General features: G+C 45.6%; 1 protein-coding gene across 2 annotated transcripts in view; it reads left to right on the top strand.

The window, feature by feature from the left end:
- Positions 1–16,751, top strand: part of CACNG5 (calcium voltage-gated channel auxiliary subunit gamma 5) — a 39,427-nt gene extending 22,676 nt beyond the window's left edge. For both annotated transcript variants that reach the window (XM_044983472.1, XM_044983471.1), the window contains exons 2-6: positions 9,125–9,360; positions 10,793–10,879; positions 11,965–12,105; positions 13,403–13,548; positions 14,852–16,751. In XM_044983472.1, coding sequence (XP_044839407.1) covers positions 9,153–9,360; positions 10,793–10,879; positions 11,965–12,105; positions 13,403–13,548; positions 14,852–15,109 — 840 coding nt within the window. In that variant the 5' untranslated portion in view covers positions 9,125–9,152 and the 3' untranslated portion in view covers positions 15,110–16,751. The remainder of the gene's footprint in view (positions 1–9,124; positions 9,361–10,792; positions 10,880–11,964; positions 12,106–13,402; positions 13,549–14,851) is intronic.
- The last annotated feature ends 6,626 nt before the right edge of the window (positions 16,752–23,377 follow it).

Here is a 23,377-nt window from a genome sequence, read left to right as displayed (position 1 = left end):
CAGAGGCAACTGAGACTCATATGGTCTGGGACCTTCCTACCCAAGAGGCTACTTTTCTCTCTCTGCTCTGTCCCAATCTCCGCACTTCTGCCGGCTGCTTCTGCAGAGTTGAACTCTTGAGAGCCAGGCGCAAAGGCATTTGTTGTGGAGGGTCCTAGGCTTGCCGCCTTGGCCGATCCCCCGGAACCTGAGTTTTGCTGACCTTCAAAGTGTGGTGGTTCTGCTTGCTGAGAGTAGGCAGGGTATGTTGAAGATGAGCTTTCCAGGGTTATGTTTTGATCTAGCAACTAATGTGTAAATGAGGTCTTAAAAATTATGCACATGACCTAAAATGGCGTCTATGCAAGCTATTGTCCTGTCCCCCCCCATATTATTTAGAAATTGCTAGGGCCATTGAAAGCCAGTCATAGCCATTGTACGGTGCGTTGTGAATGAGGCTGGGCCTTGTATCACCTCACTACAGAAGTTGCATGGGGTGTGTAGTGTACAGTGTAGGGAACCACTTGAAGAGGTGAAACAGTCTTCTGGTTAGGGTGCTGGACTAGGATTCAGAAAACCTGGGTTCAGTGCCTGCCTCTGCCATAGTCACCCTCTGTGACCTTAGGAATGTTGCTTACCCTTCCTGCACCTTTAAGTTGTCAAAATGAAGCACAGCACAGTTTGTCAATCAAAAGGGGACTTTCACACACCAGAATGGAGTTTGTAGACTGACGCAGACATATACAGTCTTGTCACATTGCCGGTTCAGAGTGCTGGCAAGTGTGGCTTTTCCACCAGCCAGCACTGCTTGAAACTGGAGAGCAGCATGGGGAGATTTTCAAAGGCACAAGGGGCAGTAAAGTGCTCCCGCCCACTGGATGTCAATGGCAGCTGGGTCCCTAACTCCCATCTGTGCCTTTGAAAATCTCCCTGTTAACAGGTAAGAAATTGGCTCCCTGCTTAAGAGTCTCTTTTATTTGCTGGGACAGGGCCAAAGAGCTGAAAAGCCATCTCGGTGGGACACGCTGAGCCAGATCTTCAAAAGCACCCAGCGTGCTGGGTGTCACAATGAGAGTTTCTGGGTGCTGCGTACCTTCGAAAACCTGACTCTTATTTGGGTGTCTCACTGGAGCTGAGCTCTCTTGAAAACCCAGCCCAACAGAGACTAGAACTGTCTGGGTAGCTGTGGAGCCTCATCCTCCTGGTCTGTTCTGCCTCCCTTCTCTCAGTTGGGAGTGGGCTCAGAGCATCTTCATGTAGGTCAGTTGACCTTTGTGCTTTCCACTGGGCTGTAAGCTAAGATCTGGAGTAAGACGTGATACAAGGCAATCCATGGCGGTGCCTGCTCTCTTGTAGCATCATCCTGTTTGGTTCTGCATTGAGAAGGTGAGGATTTGCCTGACCATGAGTCTGTCTGGCATTGTGCTGTGTCCAGTGGTATCCTTGCTAATTGTCTTAAAGCAGTGGGACAAACTGGGACAGTGCTTCCATCGAGTCTGGACTCTCTGCAACTTTGCAAAGTTAAGTTTGGAAAGATCCATTCTCCCTTGACCTATTTATCCTTGGCTTCTTGTATGGGCTGCATTGTGTCCTGAGGAGGAGACCTTTCTTCTTGAAAGCCCTTTATTTTTAGTCCAATGGAAAAGCTTTGCTGCAACTTAGTGGGGAGTTGGTCTTTCTTACCCCATCCTTGCTCTCTCTTTCTGAACTTGCTGGCTGCTACCTACTTCCCTACTGTTCTTCATGAACTTGAAAGCTCACTCAGTGGGTTTCACCTTCCTCTTTTCACTGTGTTCTATTAGTTTCTCTTTATTTTCTCTTTAATCTCTGCCTTTGCTTTAGTTCCTCTCCTAATTCTACCTTTGTGTGTGTGGGCGCGTTTACTTTATAGCCTCGATTCTCTCCTGCTTTCCCTGCCTAGCACTTCGCTTTTGAAATCACACAACCAGGCCACCCCATCTGTCCTGCTGCATCCCAGTGTGTGTCCATAAATGAAACATTTTCTCTTGTCAACTGAGAGAACTTTCTCAGTGCTTCACTTTGCCGCAAACAGCAGTAAATTGGAGACTGCATTCTAGCAAGTGGCTTTAGCACTAATAGCTTCCATCTTCCCTTGATTTAGCTCTGCTCTTTCAACCGGGACCTGGGGTTGAAAGGAGGGTCGTTTGCCGTTGGCACTTGAGGGCTTTAAAGCTTGGATCTGTTGCTGTGGTCAGTGTTGATCAGCCAGCTGAAATACAGACTGATTTATTTTTCACAACCTGCTTACACAGACAATGGTGATTGCTCTTGCGTTGGTCTCTCCTCTGCTGCCATAGAGAATTGGGTACAGAGATCAGGTCCAGAATAATAATTTATTTTTGAGATCTTGGAGAAATGGGTGAGAATGTCAAGTAAGTCACTCGTGCGCTTCGATGAACAGCATTTGTAATGACACCAGTGTTTGTTTCAAAGGTTTCCGAAGGGCGTCTGTTGTGGAGAGGTACATGCACAATTATCATGGGAGTGTTACATGTATAAACCAGGAGGGAAAGCATTAAGACTCCAGATTACATTCCAGACTTTCTGTATTCGTCCCTGGACTGGTACCAAAAGAGTGTAGTGAGACTGAAGAAGCAGGGACAGTTCTAAGGGTCAGGATCTCGCAAATCACCAGCGTTAAAAAATTAATTCTTCACATGATTTCACTGGAACCCCAACAATCTCCTTTCTTCGTGGCACAATGCCCAATTCCTACTGAAAGTCAAACCTGTCTCCTGTTTGTACCTTTGAGAAATCTCCCTCTTACGAGCCATTCACAAGGCATAACAGCCATATTAGTATTGTATTACTGTAGCACCTCGGAGCCCAAAAAACCCCCTGTCCCTGAACCAAAGAGCTTAAATAGAAAGATGGACACAGGGTGGGGAAAGGGGCAGAGTGAACAATGTGATGGTGGCAAATGTCATGTTACTGCCTCAATGTATTTATTTATTTATTGTGAGTTTGGGGGGAGCTGGGCTAAGGGGGAGGGGAGAAGTGGGTAAGAGGGGTGATGCAGAGGTGAAGAGCCGGTGGGTGAGGCAGAAGGGGAGGGTTGGTGCAAACAGCTGATCAGCACAGGGCAGAGAGAGTCCAGTCAGAACTGCAGAAAGTTCTCCAAGGGGCCTGCAGGTTCTTCCCCTGATGGCTGGAGTCTTCTCTAGTGCCCCCAGAGTATGTGTGTGGGGGGACTCTCTTGCACAGTTCTGGGTCCAGGGAGGTGCCGGGGAGGCACATGGCCATGGTTGGGGTCCATTCTCTCCCTCAGTGTCTCTCACGAGTCCTCAGAGATCAGCTGTTAAAACCACATGAGAATTGAAGTGGGGGAGATGAAAGATTAGCAGCAATCAGAATGGCGTGATTTTGAAGTCTGACCTTTCAAGTCAGTGCTAGAAATGCACCAGTAAACCAGTACAAATTCTGCCAGACCAGTATATTTTCTGCAAGCGCTGGTCCTGGACAAGGGATCAGAAAGAACAATCCCTGCAGTACATTAAAAACTCACTTCTGATTAGCCTCAGTGGACTTTACGGTGCTCATCACTTCTCTGGGCATGTCGATACGGCGAGTTAGCGTGCGGCAAGCTGGGTGTAAATCTACATTGCTGTAGTGTGAGGTGCACTAACCATCCTTGGGGACCGTGCTTCTGTACCCTAAAAGTTCTGTGGTGTGATTTGCGGCAATAGGTTGGAGCACAGAAGTAGGTTCTACATGGACAGTTAGTGTGCGGCAGGATACAGCAATGCAGATTGACACCCCAGCTTGCCATGTGCTAACTCACTGTATAGTCAAGCCCTCACAATCAGGCCCTGTGCTGGCAGTCCTGTTGATGATACATGAGCCAGGAATAGAATCCAGCTCCCTTAGTTGTTTTGGCTCAGAAGTATTAACAGGAGTAAAACACAGTAAACTTTTTCTTGTAGACACTGTAGTCAGAAAAATATGACTCAATATGGACCCAGGGAGTAGAACTGACGAACAGGAAGATGCCATATCTGCATAGTCACTTTTCTGATCACAACAGTTCCTTAGGGGATGGGGAAATATTCTCAAAGGGGCAAAAATCTTATTTTTTTCTCAGTTATTACATGATTTTGGCTTTCAAGCCACAGAGGAGAGTTTGGTCAGTAGGAATAGGGTAGAGGTGATTAAATGGAAGTGTTATAGATGTCTTTGGAACAAGAATCTCTTCTTTTTCCCATAACCACCCATCCCGACTTGGCTTTGCCCCACCAATATATCAGAAAAAGTGTCTTGGTGTTTCTGCACACGTATAACGTGTATCTTGCTGCTGATGTTCTCTGTAGGGGTATAGTTGACTTCAAGGCTGTAATTGCATATGCTGCTCTATAGTGTGGGTGTCTGGCAAGTAATGGTCGCATAATTTCAGGCTTGATAGCTCCTGCTGCCCGATGTTTGAATGAAAGAAACAATCTCTATTTTGTATCTTTATGGTGTTGCTAACCACATACAAAACCCCTGTCGGAGAAAAACTCAGTTCTCGCTTTTTCGTTTGGGTGCAGCAAAATCAAATACTTTATTATTTCTCCAGTAATTACAATGGAGGGAGAGAGTGCCATAGGACACAGGGTCGCCCCAGTCCTGGACAGGTCTCTCAACTGGTAAACAATTACAGCAAGCCTTTATACTTTTGTTACAGACAATAACTAGCAATAATACAGACAATAGAGAGCAACAACTACATTTTGTTTATACATAAGCCATTCTGCTATCTTGTTTGTCTCACTCCTAAGAAAAGCAAGCCTGCATATTTGGTTATCAGTTACAAGGTCGTAATAACTTTGTACACAGTTCTTTCCCTATGTCTCACACTATCCTTGCTTCTAGAAGTCTCACGTCATTAGGGTTACAGCTGGGCTAACTCTTGCTAACTAACTGACATGCATTAAGATCCCCTTCAAATCCTTATTAATTCTTTCCCTGCTTCCACACCCCTTAGTCACCAGTGGCAAATATTGAACATCAGGGTTTCCCATGAGCTGAGAAAACCATGTAAAAAAAACCAAACAAAAAACCAGACTCTTCATCAAAGCCATAGGCAAGGGTAATACCAGGGTCTTGGCTGGGCCACATTCTTCAAGTGACAGCACTTTTTGTAGCTTAAGTCAGCATCTTATGTGCACAGTGTCAGTGTAGAAAGAGTCAAGTATATTTCTTTCCAAGATTCAGTTAACTCCTTTGCACTTAGTTTTAGTGGTTAGGAATAGGGTACTGTCCTTTTACATAGTTTGAGCCTCTTCACCATGTATGTCTTTTGAAGCATAATGTTGTGTAAAGAACATTTACACTCAGGAAAACTGCTTTCATCTTTTATTTTAATATTCTGTGTATGGTCTAATGGAAAGGCAGTGCAAAACTTTGTAGGTGAGATTAATTGCGTGTGTTTATTTGATTATTATCAAACGGAAAGTACATTTTACTCTGCCTAAAGGAGCTTAACTTGTTGGCTGAGCTGCAGATACAAGGACTGTATCATTGTTCAGTGGCAGGAAGTACTTATCGACACCTGCTTCCCAGGGCAGTAATCATGAGTCTGCGCTAGCACTCCTCCTTTGCAGGTTCTCAAAGTGCTTTGCAAACTGTGAAGTCTTACAGGTCCCCCTGTGAGTTACTGTACATACGTATTAATTTATCCATCTTAAAAAGCCAGGGCACGAACAGAACCATGGTGTCTTCCTGACTCCCATGCCCCCACATTCCTCTGCTCACGCCACTAAACCCCACTCTCAGAGCAGGGAAAGGAACCCAGAACTCCTGATTCCCAGGCTTCCTGCTTTAATCGCTTGGTCCTTCCTTCACTTCAACAAGGAAGTTTAAAAAAAACAAACAAAAAACACCTTAAAAATATCCTCCTTCAGTTACGCTTATTCCAAACTGAGCGTGTTCACACATTGACTTGGCCCAAAATAACAAAAGGTGTGAAATGAAAAACAATTCAGTGGCTTCGGTGCGAGCTAATGCGCAGAGCAGCCCTAAGAGGCACAAGACCAAGCTATCCCATATTTCTGATTAGTTATCCCCTCGGTGTTTTGGAAATGCTTCCAACAATTGATATGAAATTGTCTCTTCTGTTTGTTTAGGAGTTTTCTGCCTTCCTTGTCACCTTGCAATGTACACTTTAATTAAACACTGTGTTCTCCTTGAATTCAAGCAGCTACCATTTTATTGTTTGAAGCTTTACATAGCTTGAACAGTGCATGTGCAATTTTAAAAGTAGGACAAGGTAGATGTTGCCTTCTGCTCCTGTGTTAAATTTGGTCGGTTTGTTGTCAAGAGGGAATTTTATTTGTTTGTTTCTCTTGTTTTCTGTAGTGCTCAATAAGAACCAAACACACTTGGGAAAGGCTGCATGATACTCCCCTTATCTGTAGCTCATCTTGTGTCTTTGTAAAATCAGTAAACAGATCTAGCTACCTGATTCCCACCACCAAGCTACAATGGCTTTAGCAAAACCTTCTTTGTTGCCTCTCAGTTCTCTAACCTGTCATTTGCTGTGATTTTTCTTCTGTTTTAGTTATGCTTTTGCCCTGTGGCCCAGAGCCTTTAGTGCCTTGTCAGGGAGCAGTGAACTTTTGAGAACATAAGAATGACCATACTGGGTCAGACCAGTGGTCCATCTAGCCCAGCATCCTGTCTCTAAGGCCTGGTCTACACTACGTGTTTAAACCGATTTTAGCAGCGTTAAACCGATTTAACCCTGCACCCGTCCACACAACGAGGCCCTTTATATCGATATAAAGGGCTCTTTAAACCAGTTTCTGTACTCCTCCCCGACGAGAGGGTAGCGCTGAAATCGGTATTACCATATCGGATTATGGTTAGTGTGGCCGCAAATCGACGGTATTGGCCTCCGGGCGGTATCCCACAGTGCACCATTGTGACCGCTCTGGACAACAATCTGAACTCGGATGCACTGGCCAGGTAGACAGGAAAAGCCCCGCGAACTTCTGAATTTCATTTTCTGTTTGCCCAGCGTGGAGCTCTGATCAGCATGGGTGGCGATGCAGTCCCAAATCCAAAAAGAGCTCCAGCATGGACCGTACGGGAGATACTGGATCTGATCGCTGTATGGGGAGGCAAATCTGTTCTATCACAGCTCCGTTACAGAAGACGAAATGCCAAAGCATTTGAAAAAATCTCCAGACAGACGCCATAGCAGGGACTCAGCACAGTGCTGTGTGACAAGCGTAACGGAAAGCCAAAGAATCAAATGGACGCTCATGGAGGGAGGGAGGGGGGACTGAGGACTCCAGCTATCTCACAGTCCCCGCAGTCTCTGAAAAGCATTTGCATTCTTGGCTGAGCTCCCAATGCCTGTAGGGTCAAACAGATTGTCCGGGGTGGTTCAGGGTGTAGCTCATCAATTTACGCCCCCCCCCCCCCCGTGAAAGAAAAGGGAAAAAAATTGTTTCTTGACTTTTTTCAATGTCACCCTATGTCTACTGAATTCTACTGGTAGACGCGATGCTGCGGCAGTGAACAGCAGCATCCTCTCCACTCCCCGGTGGCAGACGGTACAATATGATTTCTATCCATCGTCGTCATCAGCCTGTGAGTGCTCCTGGCTGGCCTCAGGTGAGGTCGGCCGGGGGCGCCTGGGTAAAAATAGGAATGACTCCTGGTCATTCCCAGTAGATGGTACAGAACGGCTGGTAACCGTCTTCATCATAGTAACTGGGGGCTGAGCTCCATCAGCCCCCCCCCTTCATGTCTAAAGAAAAGATTCTGTCCTGCCTGGACTATCATAGCAGCTGGAGGCTGCCTCCCCCTCATTTTATCTCACTAACAAGTCAGTGTTTCTTATTCCTCATTCTTTATTACTTCATCACACAAATGGGGGGACACTGCAACGGTAGCCCAGGAGGGTTGGGGGAGCAGGGAAGCAACGGGTGGGGTTGTTGCGGGGGCACCCCCTAGAATGGCATGCAGCTCATCATTTCTGCGGGATCTGACACGGAGCGGCTGTGCTCTCTGGTACACTGGTTCTCTAGCACACTTGCCCCATATTCTAGGCAGGACTGACTCTATTTTTAGATACAACATAAAGGAGGGGATGACCCGGAGAGTCATTCCCATTTTTGTCTTTGCGCCCCCGGCCGACCTCAGCCAGGAGCACCCATGACAGCAGCAGACGGTACAGAATGACTGATAACCGTCATCTCATCGCCAATTTACAATGACATGGCAGACGGTACAGAACAACAGATAACCGTCTCTGCTATCTTACAAAGGCAAATGAATGCTGCTCTGTAGCACTGCAGTACTGCCTCTGTCAGCGGCATCCAGTACACATACGGTGGCAGTGACAAAAGGCAAAACAGGCTCCGTGGTTGCCATGCTATGGCGTCTGCCAGGGCAATCCAGGGAAAAAGGGCGTGAAATGATTGTCTGCCCTTGCTTTCACGGAGGAAGGAATGAGTGACGACATTTACCCAGAATCACCCGCGACACTGTTTTTGCACTATCATGCATTGGGGTCTCAACCCAGAATTCCAATGGGCGGGGGAGACTGCGGGAACTATGGGATAGCTACGGGATAGCTACCCACAGTGCAACGCTCCAGAAATCGACGCTAGCTTTGGACCATGGACGCACACCGCCGAATTAATGTGCTTAGTGTGGCCGCGTGCACTCGACTTTATACAATCAGTTTTACAAAACCGGTTTATGTAAAATCGGAATAATCCCGTAGTGTAGACGTACCCTAAGATAGATAATTAGATGGGGCCCCAATTTTGGTTGTAGAATGTAGGCAACTCAGTAACACCACTGATAGATAATAACAACTCGTGTGTGTGTGTGTGTGTGTGTGTGTGTGTGTACATCCCTAGGGCTGGATGTGTACATCCCAGAGGCAGTGTGTTCAGCAAGTCCATGAACACTTGAGTAAAACTGTGTGGCAGTTGGGTAGCATTTGGTTCAAATGCTTTGTCTCTCTGGGGAGTGTGTGATTTTTTTAATAGTTTATTTCAGCTTGACCTAAATAAGCACGAAAGGGGAGGGCAAAGCTTTTTGTCACTTACAGACCTTAAAGAAAGCGAAGTTGGAAATAGATTGGCTGTGCTACAGCCCTGCTAATCACGCCATCTTTTCTCCCCTCCAGCTATTCCTTATTGCCGTCTCGAACCCTGATGCTTTTTGGAATGAGCGCATGTGGCAGGAAGGCTCTGACTCTGCTCAGCAGCGTGTTTGCTGTATGCGGTTTGGGGCTCTTAGGAATTGCTGTTAGCACCGACTACTGGCTTTACCTGGAGGAGGGAATCATCCTGCCCCACAATCAGACCACCGAAATCAAAATGTCGCTGCACTCTGGTCTCTGGAGGGTCTGCTTTTTGGCAGGTACGGTATTTTGTACAAAGAACTGTTCACTCTTGTGATTTTTCACATCATCTTCAATGAAGAACTTTACCCAGTAAAGCAGTGGGCCGGGAGCCAGGGATTTTAGTTACCTTTCCTGTTTTTGCTGCAGATGTTCTGCACAGACCTTGGGCAAGCCACTTAACCACTTCTTTGCTTCAGTTTCTCCACTTGCACAGGGGGGGTTGGGTGGTATAATTCCTTATGCATCAATTGTAACTTTACAATCTGCCCTGAATGAATGGTGGCGCAGAGCTGTGCTGCTCAGGAGCACAGCAGGGAAGGAATTACTGAATCACAATTCTCTCCCTGGTTCTCCCCATACTCCAGCAGGAAGTAACCGGCTACTGGATGTGGAATGGGAGGGGCTAAATCGAGGCTCCATTGGTCCTTGCTCCTGCACACCCACTTTCTGGCCACCTGTGCAGTGGGGAGTAGCAGCTCTATGGAGATTGCTTCCCCCTCCCTCCAATGCAGTGACCTGTGATGCAAGTAGTCTGCATAAGGAAGTTGAGAGTTTTCCCTTGCATGATGGGGTGAGGTCACAGTCCTGCTTTTTTTGTTTATAAAATGGTTTGCAGTGCGGTGGTGTCAGGTGCTTTAGAAAGGCAAAGAATAATTATCACCAGTGTAATTCTCCCCTCCCTCCCCCCCCGCCGCCAGTTCTTCAGGGGGGTTGCAAGTCTTGCACCACTGGTTTAAAACAGTGCAAGGCTAGAGTAACCCAAATAATTTTCCTAAGGGGACCAAGCCAGTGGCAGAGCTAGGGGTCACCCAGATGTCCCAATTCACATTTCTGTGCTTTTTACTCACCAGATCATCCATTTTGATTAATCATGTGTTTTGTATCAAATGTTAAACCTTTGTTTTCCTCATCAGAAGTCATCCTAAGCCAAGCCCTCTCTAGCTAACTTAGAATCGCATGGTCTGTCAAAATCCCCCTCACTGCAGATTAGCACTTAGCTTTCAGAGCTTTCTCCTATTCAGGAACAGCTGTTTACATGCCGTTTGTTTGAAAATGCACAGTAGTACTCCATGTTACCATGAACTTCCCGTAGCTTGAGCTTTGTTGTTTTTCCATTTCCACTGCCCTCCAATAAATGTTCAGAATGACCAGCACAATGTGAATTTTGTATTTGTTGAGCTAACGTGTTTGATACATGAGACCAGCTCACAGTACTCCCTTAGCTATTACTCTTTTGCCAGCAACATTTTAAAAAGCCAGTCCCTCAAAGATACAGTAGCTAGTAGGCATCTTTCTTCAGCACCACATGCCAACAGTTATGACTCAAAGAGCAGCAGAAAAGCAAGTTTTTTTGCATGCACTGAAATTCATTTAAAATAAAACCAATCTTCTATTAAAGAAAACATTTTAATTAAATGACAAGCATGAATCAGACTCTTCTCCCTGCAGGTGAGGAGCGTGGCCGGTGTTTTACTATAGAATACGTCATGCCCATGAACGTCCAGCTGACGTCTGAATCAACAATCAGTGTTCTAAGTAGGTGGTTTATTTACTTTTTTTGTTGTATCATTTATTCTTTAGTTAAAGTTCTAAGGATTTACTAGGAATTACTTCAGAAATCAAGATGCAAAGGGAGGCTTCTGATTGCCTGTTAGTGCTGTGTTGTAACGTACAACCGGTTGCTTATGTACAACTACAATTTTTACTTGGTGAAATGCCAGACATGCTCAAAAGTGTCTGATTATGTCTCCCCCTTATGCTGGGGCGCTCACAGCAGCTACAAGCCAGGCCCTGCATCCTGTCACTGGAGAGGTCAAGGCCGGTGGCTTTTTTTGGAACAGATGAGTTTACATTCTCTCCCCGCTGGTGACGAGTACAGCACACACAGATTGGGGCATTGCGCAGATTTAGAGCCCCTGTGGAGTGGGATGAGTTAAGGATGGAATGTCACTGCTCTCCCTGTAAAGTCCTATGTTTTGTTTTTGTCACTTCTAAGGGCTGGTCCACACTGGAGGGGGGTGGGGGAGAATCGATCTAAGATACGCAACTTCAGCTACACTATTCGCGTAGCTGAAATCGAAGTATCTTAGTTCGACTTACCTGGCCGTCCTCATGGCAGCAAGTAGACCACTGCAGCTCCCCCGTCGACTCCACTTACTCCTCCTGCCAAGGTGGAGTACGGGCATCGATTCGGGGATCGATTACTACCCGCGTAGTGTAGACGTGGCCTAAGTGTGAACCTTAACCGTGCTTGGTACATTTTTGAGATGATAATGACAAGTGTTTAGTGAAAAGACTTGCGATGCTACCACAAAAAATATCGGATGTGCATTTGTAAGGCTTCAGGTGGAAACCACTTGTAATACAAACATTAACAGGTGTGTTCTCAGCCAGGCATAATTGCACCTTCGGTCAACTGCTTATCAAAGAAGATTTGGTGTGTTGGTTTGGGGGTGGGTGCCAGCACGCACATGAGAGAGCAGGAGAGGAAAAAGAGAGATCTAGAGAAAGCTACAACTTGGAGATGTAAAGAACCTGGTCTGTGCAATCTAGCCCAGTTCTGGTGTTAGGTAGGGAGGGGCTAACCCTGTTCTCATTTTTCCTCTCCCTTTTACAACCAGAGATGATTCGTTCTGCTACGCCTTTCCCTTTGGTCAGCCTCTTTTTCATGTTCATCGGGTTTATACTGAGCAATATTGGACACATTCGGCCTCACAGAACCATCCTGGCCTTTGTATCAGGAATCTTCTTCATTCTGTCTGGTGAGTTTCATTGGAATGATCTTAACATTGCACTTGCTGTCTCATCTGCCTTGGTTTCTTCTGAAAGCCCTTGTACTTTGGGGGGGGGGTGGATAATAGCCATATAAACCCACAGATTTGTAAAGCTGCAGTAACACTCTGTTAAATCCTTACTTTGGGCTATATTGTGCCATAGTATTTTTAAGCAGAACTCGTCATTGAAATCAGTGGTGAGGTGGCACATTATGGCTAGACCCGGTCAAAATTGTTATCAAACTTTTTTTTTTTAAAGATGAAAAATGGCTTTTCAACAAAATGGAAATTTTGTGGAAAATTACCTATTCCATCAACAATGCCTGGGCTTTCATCAAGAGCTTAATGTGAAAATTTTCATAGGGAAAGAAAAATTCCCAACCAGCTTTAATAATGACTGCTTCACTTGATCTGTGATATGATACCATGCAGTCTCTTAGCCTGGCACAATATATGAGCCTCAACCTCAGGAATTCCAGACCTATGGAGCCACAGAAAATCAATATTAGAATTTACATCTCATAAGGTCCATCTATGAATAACGATGAAAAAAATACTTGACTCAAAAACTATTTTCTGTAGTCCTGATAAATCTGCCTTTCCTTGCTTTATTTCTCTGTCGAGGCCTGTGGAAAAAAGCTGTGGTGAGAGGATTTTTTTTTGTAGTTTTCAGCATTCTCCAAGAATATCTTTTAGCTTATTGTTTCAGTAACTTCGGGGGCTCTTAACTTGGTCTCCAAGTCTATTCCGTGCAGTATATAAATGGTAGCTCTTTAATAGCCGACTTTGGGACTGCAGTGGTATAATGAGACATGTAGGAGTTTGCATCCACAATTTATCACTCCCATAAGATTGGACTCTTTTAAAAACAAAACAAAACAAAAAAACCAAGGCCCCTTACTTCTTAGGGTAAGTCAGTCTCAGGGGAAGTTTGAAACTTTAAAATAGTCAGCTGGGATCTTCCTACATGAGACACGTCAATGTTTTATTCATAGCGTTAGAGGAGTGTTAAACAAGCAGCTGTGACAGCTGAGCTTTAAAGCATTTTCGTACATGGATCACTTGTAGTTCAGAAGAGTGTTGCTTAAGAACATAATGGTTTGACTAAAATGACATAAATGCGTTGATCCTTTCAATGGAGGAGAAGCCTGTTTCCCCAATTTTTTGAAATGCAGCCTACATATTTTAAATTTTAGATACAAATTTTCTCTGAAAGGAAAAACCACCATGAGCTGCTTTGTGTCTTTACTGAAGAACGTTTCCTTCTGTCATTCTCCCTTCCCAGGTTTATCTCTGGTTGTGGGGCTGGTGCTGTACATATCCAGCATTAACGACGAGATGCTGAACCAGACCAAGGACTCAGAGACTTACTTCAGTTATAAATACGGATGGTCATTTGCTTTCTCTGCTATCTCTTTCCTTCTCACAGAGGTACTTGTCAGTTGTGAGCTCTCTGGAGTGCCTATAAGGACACATCTATATTGCCCCACAGCTTGAACTACTGAGATATGAATAGCAGTATGCACCAAAGGGCTGCCCTGTAGCTCCCTAGGGTGGATGTTAACTAAAAGGTTCCTAGTCCACGTTAACGTAGTCCTCTTCAAACAGGACTCCATTAATGCAAAGTAGGAAACTTTTATTCACGCCCGCAGTGTCCACACGGGGGAGTTAGTGCAGCACTTTTGTGCTCTCTGCTAGTCACACCCCTGTAGTCCATACTGTAGGGCAGTGTAGTCCTAACCTTAGAAACATGGTCTGTTCTCAGGAGTTAAAATATTGACTGTTGGGCCAATCCATCAGGAATTGGTTGTTATGAAAAGGAGGATTGTGATGGGATTTGAAAGGGCAAGAATCTTGAGGAGCCCCTAATCGTTAGTAGACATCTATATGGAATGACAAACAAATGGGCTGATTCTGCTGCTGTCAACTGAGCCTGTCTCCTGCCAGCCAGTGCAAACCCTGAATGCCAGTGGTCAAAGTAGGTTGAATCAGGAGAAGCAGGAGCACCTTGATGACAGGTGTATTGTTATCCCATGTTACAGATGGGGAAGCAAACGCAGAAGTGACTTATAAAAGTCGGGAGGCCATTTGTCCAGTTTTGAACTGATTTGTCCTCTTTTTGGGTGCTTTTTTCCCTGTTTGGTCCTGGCAAACCTGGATGTGGTTTTGTCCAGTATTGGACAGGGGACTCTATTTTTAAAAGCAAAGTCACGCCAGCGGGGGTGGGGCGGCACACTCTTAAAGATGGCACCCCCTTGTGTGGCATGACCCTGCATGCACTGTGCGTGAGAGGTGTTGCGCTCCTCAAAATGGTGTCCTTCAGTGCAGTGTGACCTCACACGTGCTGTGCGTGAGAAAAGCCCTGCCGGTGTGGGTGAGGTGTTGCGCTCCTCAAAATGGTATCTTCCTGTGCAGCGTGACCTCACACGTGCTGTGCGTGAGAGAGGCCATGCCAGTGGGAGCAGCTTCACGCTGTTCCTGAAACTACTGGCATGGCCACCCTATAACCAACGTCTTATCACAAGTCATTTGCAGAGCAAGGGAATGAAATTAGGTCTGCAGGCACCCAGTCTGATGCCCTGCCCACTAGACCATGCTGCTTTCATAACTGCACAGTCTTGTTTGTCCTTGGCAATGCCAATACGGCTCCTGAGTATCATTCATTCATTTAGAATTAAATCAACCCAGGTCCCTATCCTATGAGTCGCATTTGTTTCATTTTTTTCCCCTTCAGAGTGCTGGTGTGATGTCCGTCTACCTGTTCATGAAACGATACACGGCCGAGGAGATCTACAGGCCCCACCCCGGCTTCTACCATCCCCGTCTTAGCAACTGCTCTGATTACTCAGGGCAATTCTTGCACCCCGATGCCTGGGTGCGCGGACGCAGCCCCTCTGATATTTCCAGTGATGCATCTCTCCAGATGAACAGTAACTACCCTGCCCTGCTCAAATGTCCTGATTATGATCAAATGTCCTCCTCCCCATGTTGAATGCCAATTAACTCCATTGCCTACTTGGGATTAAGAGCAAGCAGCTGCTGTGTCCTGACTCAGTTTGTCGTTTTTAGGCCACTCTTTCAGGACAATCCTCTATTTATATGATCATAAATGGTGTTAATCATTGCCTAGAGAGTGTGGTAGGTTTTGGGTTTTTTTTAAATGATACTTACTCTGCATATCTGAAATACATCTAAGGTCCTGATCCCCCAGCCATTCCACACACCCAACAAGTAGTAGCTTTGGATGTGGAATAGATCCAGGATTGGGTTTAGAGAGGGTTTGATATCAAAGAACCACCAGTAGCAAAAATGCATTTCATGGTAGGTGACACAAGCTTGTGTGTTTGTATCATTTTGCTGTAGATTTATTGGCATGAACGATACATGTACATTTCTAAGTAATGGTATTAATTAGAAGAGTATAAATTGCATCTTGATTTGACATTCACAATAATGGACCATCATTTCTGTATATCATTTCTAAGTAGGCCATAATGATCAGTAGCCATCCCTCCCAACTATACCTCAGGGGATTTTCAGAGGTCTATAATTATGTTAGGGTCCCACTGACTTTCTGTAGGAGCCAAGACATTCATTTAGGGGGTTTGGCAAATCATGTCCAAAAACCATTCATGTTAGACCTTCCTCCAATACGGGTTTGAAAACTGTTGACATCAAGAAAGGCAAATTCTTGAAACAAGCGGACAGGTTCTCTGCTGATATAAACTGTCATAGCTCCGTGGAAGTCAGTGGCACTCTGCTAATTTCCCCCAACTGAAGATCTGGTGGCAAATTTTATATTTTACAGAAAATAGTATATTATTTCAAGCTTGATTAATTTTGCAGCGGACCTTCGTTGGGGACCTCGTTCTTCGTGAAAAAGTCAATGTTATACACTTTGGTCTTGGAGGACTGAGAGCTACCAGGAGATGAATATCAGTCCATTTCTAAATTTAGTTTGGGGAACTGAAGGTGAAAATCTATATACAGTACTGTTGTAAAAAACCACAAGATTATTGAAAAAACGGTGTAAAAAAGTATGGTTTCTACTCTCGTTGTTTTAACGGCCTCAGAAAATGTCAGCATCAGAAAATCCTGCAGGTGTTTTTTGTATATTATATTTTAATTTAAAGTTTGATTGTACTAAATGTAATGCACTGACTTTCAGCGTCATTACAATGTATTTGTAATGACCCTTGTACTATTTTATCATTACCATATATACTCGATCATAAGCTGGTTAGTTTATAAGCCAACCCTCCCAAGATGGATAAGTAAAAATGGACATTTTTTATAACCCGTTCATAAAGTGACCCTATAACTCAGGGGTCAGCAAACTTTGGCTCCCGAGCCATCAGGATAAGCTGCTGGTGGGCTGAGATGATTTGTTTACCTTGAGCGTCCGCAGGCACGATGGTAAACCTAAGTGAAGAAAGTGTCCCAGTGCGCCAGCTGCTTACCCTGACGGGCCGGGACGGCAACTGGTGGGGAAATGTTTTTGCGGGGAGAAGCTGAGGGTCGGGAGTAACCCCTGTAACCACCCCCCACATAACCCCATCCCTAGCCCGGAACCCCCACACTCTCCCCATCTCATCCCTTCCCATCTTATCTGGGGAGGGCCAGGGGAGGATGTCTCTGACCTGGCTGGAGCTGCTCCGGCAGCGCGGCCGCAGCCTGCTCCAGTGGGCCAGACCGGGCGGCGCAGTTGCAGCATGTTCCAGCAGGCTGGGCCGTGCTCCGGCAGTGCAGCCACAGCCTGCTCTGGGGGGCGGGGCCGAGCGGCACGGCTGCAGCCTGCTCTGGGGGGCGGGGCCGAGCGGCACGGCTGCAGCCTGCTCTGGGGGGCGGGGCCGAGCGGCACGGCTGCAGCCCGCCAGCTCCGGAGCTGCAGCTGCTTCGGAGGCTGGGGAGAGAGCAGTGTGGCCAGAACCGGAGAGATGCTGGCCCTGCCTCTTCCCTTCTGTCTCTGCTGGCTGTGCTGCCTCTCCTTGCTCCCTCTGTTGGGGGGGAGGGGCTGTGTCCCACTTCTCCCCCTCTATACCCGTTCATAAGCTGACTCGCTTCTCTGGTGCTTCCCTTTTTTACTAAAAAAATTCGGCTTATGAAAGAGTATATACGGTATTTACAAAATATTCCAAAATACGATCCCAGTTCTGTATCAGGATCCAATAGCACAGACCCCTGTGCCCACTGGGTTCTGTGGGGCCCCGCACAGATATATGGGTCTGTACTTGCCGATCTGATGCAGTATCAGGGCTAATTCTATCCACTTATTCAAGATAAGAAATGTAATGTAGATACTGTCGCCTTTACTCTTGGATAATTTGCTTTGTTTTAAACCAGGGCATCATTTTGTACACTCCAGAATTTGTAAATATGGTTATTTATCTGTAAGTTTTTATATTCTCTCTCTTAAGACATCTGTTTCTCATTTTAAAAATAATTTATATATTTATGTAATAGATTTGATTTTAGGCATCTTTAAGCATTAAAAAACAACAGAACCCTTAAATTAGAGCTTGATATTCATTACTTATAAATAGAAAATGACCTGCTCAGTCCAGATGAAGGGTTTAAAAGCTGAGCATATTTTAATGTGTGGTGTTGCAATGTGCAAATATATATAGGCCTGCAAACACATATGCTCGTTGTCAGGAAAACATCCCTTTTCAGAACAGTTATTAAGCATCTGCTTAAATTCCATCAAAGTCCCATTGGATGGGTCGTCTTCATGTGCTTAGTGCGCTCTTGAATAGGCATGGACTTCAGCACATGCTTAAGTGCTATCGTGAATCAAGGCCATGAGTCGAAGGGACTACCCATGTGATAAAGTTTTCCATGTGTATAAGTGTTTGCAGGGCCGGGGCTCTGTTAGGGAGCCAGGTTATAATCAGCTACAGTAATGATTCACGCCTTTGCCGTTTTGCCAACTGTTCAGTTTTCAGACTTTAGTTTTCAATCTTGTTAATGTTTGGTTAGACTCTCAGTGTACCGAGAGCATTTAGAACAGAACTGTTTTTACCGATACAATGTTTATAAATTGATTAAATAAGTTTGATGGTATTTACAGCTTAGATTCTTTTTTCCAGTTAACCAAGAACAGTGCCCGAGGGGAAGTAATGTACGTGTTTTTATTTTAATAATAATCTTGGAAAAAAAGCTGTGTCCACATTTGTCAGAAGAAGTGCCAGTTGAACAATACTACATGGGAATTTTTTGCAACCACTGGTTATCCGTTTCAGAAGTGATCTGCCATGCAGTAGATTCTCCAATTTACTTTTAATTCACTCCAACTCCTCCTAGCAGCTGCTGATTTTTTGTTACCTGACCCTGGTAAAGAATAATGGGGGCAGGAGAGGAGGAAAGAAACCATCATTATTACAAAAGGCGTCTCTTCCATCCAAGTGGCTTAAAGCCCAGAATAAATCAAGGATGAAAATTGTCAAAGTAGCTTAGGTGGATCATTTTGCCTCCAAATGGAGTTTAAATTCAGTGAAGGTGTAAAAATTCCTCCTCAAGGGCTAGATGAGGGAGACCAAAAAAAAAATCTGTCTAACTTCCACTCCGCTGTGCAGCTCCTAAAAACTTGAATTCCAAGGTGCGTGGGCATCTCAGGAGGCTTTGGAGAAAGATTTTATTTACAGAAGCCTCAAGAGCAAATTGCTTCCCATCAGCCATAATTCTTCCGGCCCAATTTTAAAAATGACTGGAGAGTCTGAAAGCAGATGCTCCTGAATGTCCAGTGACAAAGGCCTATACTCATCCCTCCTCTATAGCCCAGTCCAGCTCCTACAGAAGTCTTTCTGTTGGCTTCAATGGGAGCTGTTTCTGGCTCCTACATCTGTTTGCCCCCATTTCCCTACTCTCATGGTCCACTGCGCTGCTCATTTTCAAGAAGGGATTGGTGCTGTGTATGCAAGTCACTTAAGCACATGCTTATCTTTAAGCATGCGGGTAGTCTCACTGAAGTTCACTGGGGCTACTCACATGCTTAAGTGCTTTGCTGAACTAGAGAGGCACGTTGGGGAAGTGTGCTGAGTTTGGCCAACTGTGTGTTTGAATGTGTGTGTCAGATCTGTGAATGGGGATAGACACCTCCCTGCCTCCCCTGGAACGTATGCAAGAACAAGCCTTAATGTGCCGGGCAAAAAGCTTTACAACCAGTGTCCCATCATGTCAACAACAGCCAGCCCTGTCAAGGCTGAATCCCCACTCTGTCACTCTGAGTGCAGAAGGTGGGGCCCTCAAGGATTTTAAAAATTAATACTGGCCACTCCAGGCTTGTATTAAACTCCCAAGGTTACAGCTTTTCTCTGACCTTAGCTTGGTAAACGCTGCCACCACCCAAATGCAAAAAAAAACCCTTGGGCCCAGGAAGGAGCACTTGGGAATTCCTCCCTGTGGAGTATCTTCAAGCCCTTTCGCCCCCAGCCCCAGAGAAGAGCTGAAAAAGAAAACAAAGGAAATTAGCTGTTGCTACCAGCTAATCAAACAACACGCACAAACCTCTTAGGACACCAAAAATCCAATCCTGTTTGTTAAAAAGGTAAATTTTATTAAAAACAAAAAGGAAGAAATACATCTGGAACTTAGGCTTTTGCTAGATTTTAAAAGAGCAATTCCAAAAATTAAGCACCCAAAATAGTTTTCTTGGGAGTTAGCTTAAAGATTACAAGCAAACAAAAGCATCTGGGGTTAGCACAGAGGAGTCCACAAGCCTTAAAAAATAAACAGAATAAACCTAATCGCGTCTTCCTAAACATTCCTAATTTACTTAAATATTTGGGTTGTTAAAAGTAGTTCTAGGTATGATCTGATGCTTTTCATATCTGGTTCAAACTTTACACAGCATTCCTGCTCACAGCATTCCTGCTCTGTCTCCTTCTCCGGAGAACAACAGACAAAGGGAAAGTTTCTTTCCCAATTTTAAAAGTTCTAGCCTTCCCATTGGTTCTTTTGGTCAGGTACCCACTCCTTTCCTAATACCTGTGGGCTTGTTAACTCTTTACAGGTAAAGCAAGCAGAGAACAGACACCAAGAGGGATTTTACAGCTAACTGGCTAGCTGGGTGTTCATAAAAGGGAGCCTTTCCCCCGCCCCCACACCTTCATTTACCACAAGCCCCAAACCGCATGTGGTACACAGATCTGGTTGCTTTCACAGATCTGTCTGGAATAATTGTTTCATTCTCAATTGCTGCTAATGGTGCTGTCTCTTGGTGATGGCTGAAAAGCTGTCACCTTTGCATCCTCTACTGCTGTGGTCATTGTATACTCCTGGTCAATCAATTTGAGAGGAAAGGAAACCCTGGGGTTTTGCCATGATGCAGAAATCATCCTTGCTACTCAGAAGAATGACAGACCACTCAGGAGGGTTGTCACATGGTCCTGATCTCTCATACATTGGAGTCCTGAAAGGTGTAATCCACTAAAAACAACATGGGACATGTTCCTTTATGCTGGCCTAGAATAAAGTTAACATAGTGGAGCTCAAAGGGGAGCCGCATGGATCTTTCCTTTGCAGTGTTTAAACACTGAATTGTGTTTTACATCTGCCCTTGCAGATCACATACAGAAGCCTCACACCTTTTCCAAGCCCCCCTAGTCAGACCATTGTGTTTAGCAAGAGTCTGGAGGCAAATTAGAAAGATAATTACTTTTATTCACTGATGAGCTGGAGAGATCTGCCTTATTCTACAGCTCCGCACACGCAAGGCCAAAAGCCTGTATAAACATACAGTTACTGAAAAAAATTGTGTCACTATGTCTGGGTAGTGCTGCATCTTTAACTGCCTTGTGTGTTGCAGGAAAGGGTGGTGCATACCACTGCAATGGTATTCTTGCTTGACATCCTTGTCATGCCGGATTATGGTACTGACAAGATTACTAAGCTCCTGTATAATCAGACCCAGGCTTGTGAAGATAATGGCTCATTAGATGGAGCCATGTGTCTGTGTGTGTATGCGCTGTGTACATGTATAAAACACACATTTTCCTAAACATTCAGGCACTTTGGCTTGCTAGCTAAACTAGCAGTAAAGGTGAACAATCTAACTGGTGCCTGATTTCCATAAAGTTCCCTGTGCTCTCCAGAGCTGTTAAATCCTGCAGCAGACGATAGCGTTTTTTTCTTTCACCTGCCACCAGCCTCCCACTCAACACACCCAAATGAATTTCAGCAGTTTGGGAGACAGAGGTGGAGTCCATGACCTTGGGCGGCTGATAAGTGAAGAAATAGCATGTAGGAGGTGAGTGAGCCTGGACTCTGGTCACGAGATGGACCTTTGGGACTGAACAACAGTGATGTCATTGGAGAATACCCGTCAGGTGAAGACGAGGTGTCTCCTTCTCCCCACCCTTTATCATCATCCCATTTGTATATTCATAGAAGTGACAGGCAGCACCTTTCTGTAAGATTAGTGCAAGGTGAGTGGAGAAATGAGGCTTCTCGTCTCATGATTCACCTCAGGCCTTCCCCCAGCCCACCAAAGAAATACATCGCTGGTCATGCCTTATTGTGTAATTATTTCCAGGCTGTCAGGTTAAATGGAGATCGGACTTGGATGTCATGGAAACAGAGGAATAGGGGATGGTTTAATTTCTCCGTTTGTAAATTAGCTGGGAATACCCTGGAAGCCTTATAAAATAATGAGATTCGGCTCTGAATGGAAGAGGCTCATTAGATGCTGCCAGCTAAGCTTGATTTATCAGATATAAGTAGCATAAAATGTACATGAAGGAGCCGATCTGGCTAGGCCTCCTCAGCTACCATTGAGGTTGAGGGGAGCTGAAAGTCCTCAGCACCTGGCTGGATCAGGCCGCTAGGAGCTATTCTGATTTACTAGCCCTACCTTTACTACATAAGCTACAGGGGAACGCAAGAGTAGCTGAAGCAGCGGCAGCTCTGCTAAGATATGCTGCATTCTAGCTCTGATACTTGTATCACTGCAGTATCCGAGCACCTCCCAACCTTTCATGTAGTTATCCTCCCGATGCCCCATTTTACAGATGGAGAATCGAGGCACAGAAGGACTGAGTGACTTGACCCAGGTCACATGCGGGGAGAGAGCTGTGAGTGGGGGAGCTGGAGATTGAAGCAAAGTTGCCTGAGATCCAGGCTAACCCTGGACCCTGCTTCCTCCCCTTCATGAACTCGGACATCTTTAACTGCCCTATTATGGCAAAGGTGACTAAGAAGATTGTGGTGAGGCAACTCTGGTGTTACCTCAATTTACCTTGACCCCAGTCAGTCCGGATTCAGGCCTGGATGAGGTACAGAAGCCGTGCTGGTTGTGTTGGCTGATGATGAATCCCGGACCCTCCACCTGCCCTGAGTGGAGGGCTGGGGGCACGAGAGCAGCCCCCGCCCCAAGTCCCCACTCCACAGGGTGCACCCCCCAGGGCAGGTGGAGGATCTGGGGCTCCCCACAGCAGCCCAGGAGCCTGTTGCTACTGCCCAGCTCCAGCTTCGGCCGGAGCCTCAGGGGGACAGGAGGAGCAGGGGGTGGGGCCTCATGGCAGGAGGATGGGGGCTAAGGCTCACCTCAGGTTGGCACCACCCCTGAGCCTCAGGCAGCCACGGACCGGTGCCACAGGGACTCCAGGACAGCATTTGTTCTGGAGTCATTCAGCCCCGGGACCAGGACTTGAACTCTGCATTTCGGGGCTGTCCTGCCCAATTCGGGATGGAGAGTCACCCTAGTCACAGATGATTGTAGGCAGGTCTACATCCGAGAGGAGAGGTGGCAATGCAAGTCCTGGCCATTGCTGATCCTGGGGCATTCAGGAGCTGGTGGGGATCTAACAAGACCCAAATTGCTGACCTGTGTGACAAAAGGCCAAACAGTCCTTTGGTCAAGAGGCTGATGGAACCTCTCTGCCTTTACTTCTGCTTGTCCCCATCCCCCCAGCAAACAAGCATCACCTGCATTTTTTAAGGACTGAGTTCAATGTAGCAGAATGGAGAATCAGATCCTGTTATGTTTTGTTACATGACCTATGTTATACAGTGTTATGGCTGAGTTCTTGTACATCTATATTTTAACTGTATTAAGGCTGTTTATCCAGCTTGTGTATTAATCTTGCACAGTGTCCACGGCTCAGGTGGGCTCTGTGATCTTTCAGTTTAAACTAAGAAGGATATAAATGTCTTACTTTCCTCTGTTGCTAGTTTATTAGCTATTGAGAAGAAGCCATATCTCCATGGTGTGACGTTTCTTCCTAAACAAGCAAAATGTGTCATTTTCAGAAAACCTTCTGGT

This window comes from Mauremys mutica, chromosome 12, assembly GCF_020497125.1.
Source record: "Mauremys mutica isolate MM-2020 ecotype Southern chromosome 12, ASM2049712v1, whole genome shotgun sequence".
Taxonomy (NCBI): domain Eukaryota; kingdom Metazoa; phylum Chordata; order Testudines; family Geoemydidae; genus Mauremys; species Mauremys mutica.
This window is presented reverse-complemented; position numbering and strand designations above follow the sequence as displayed.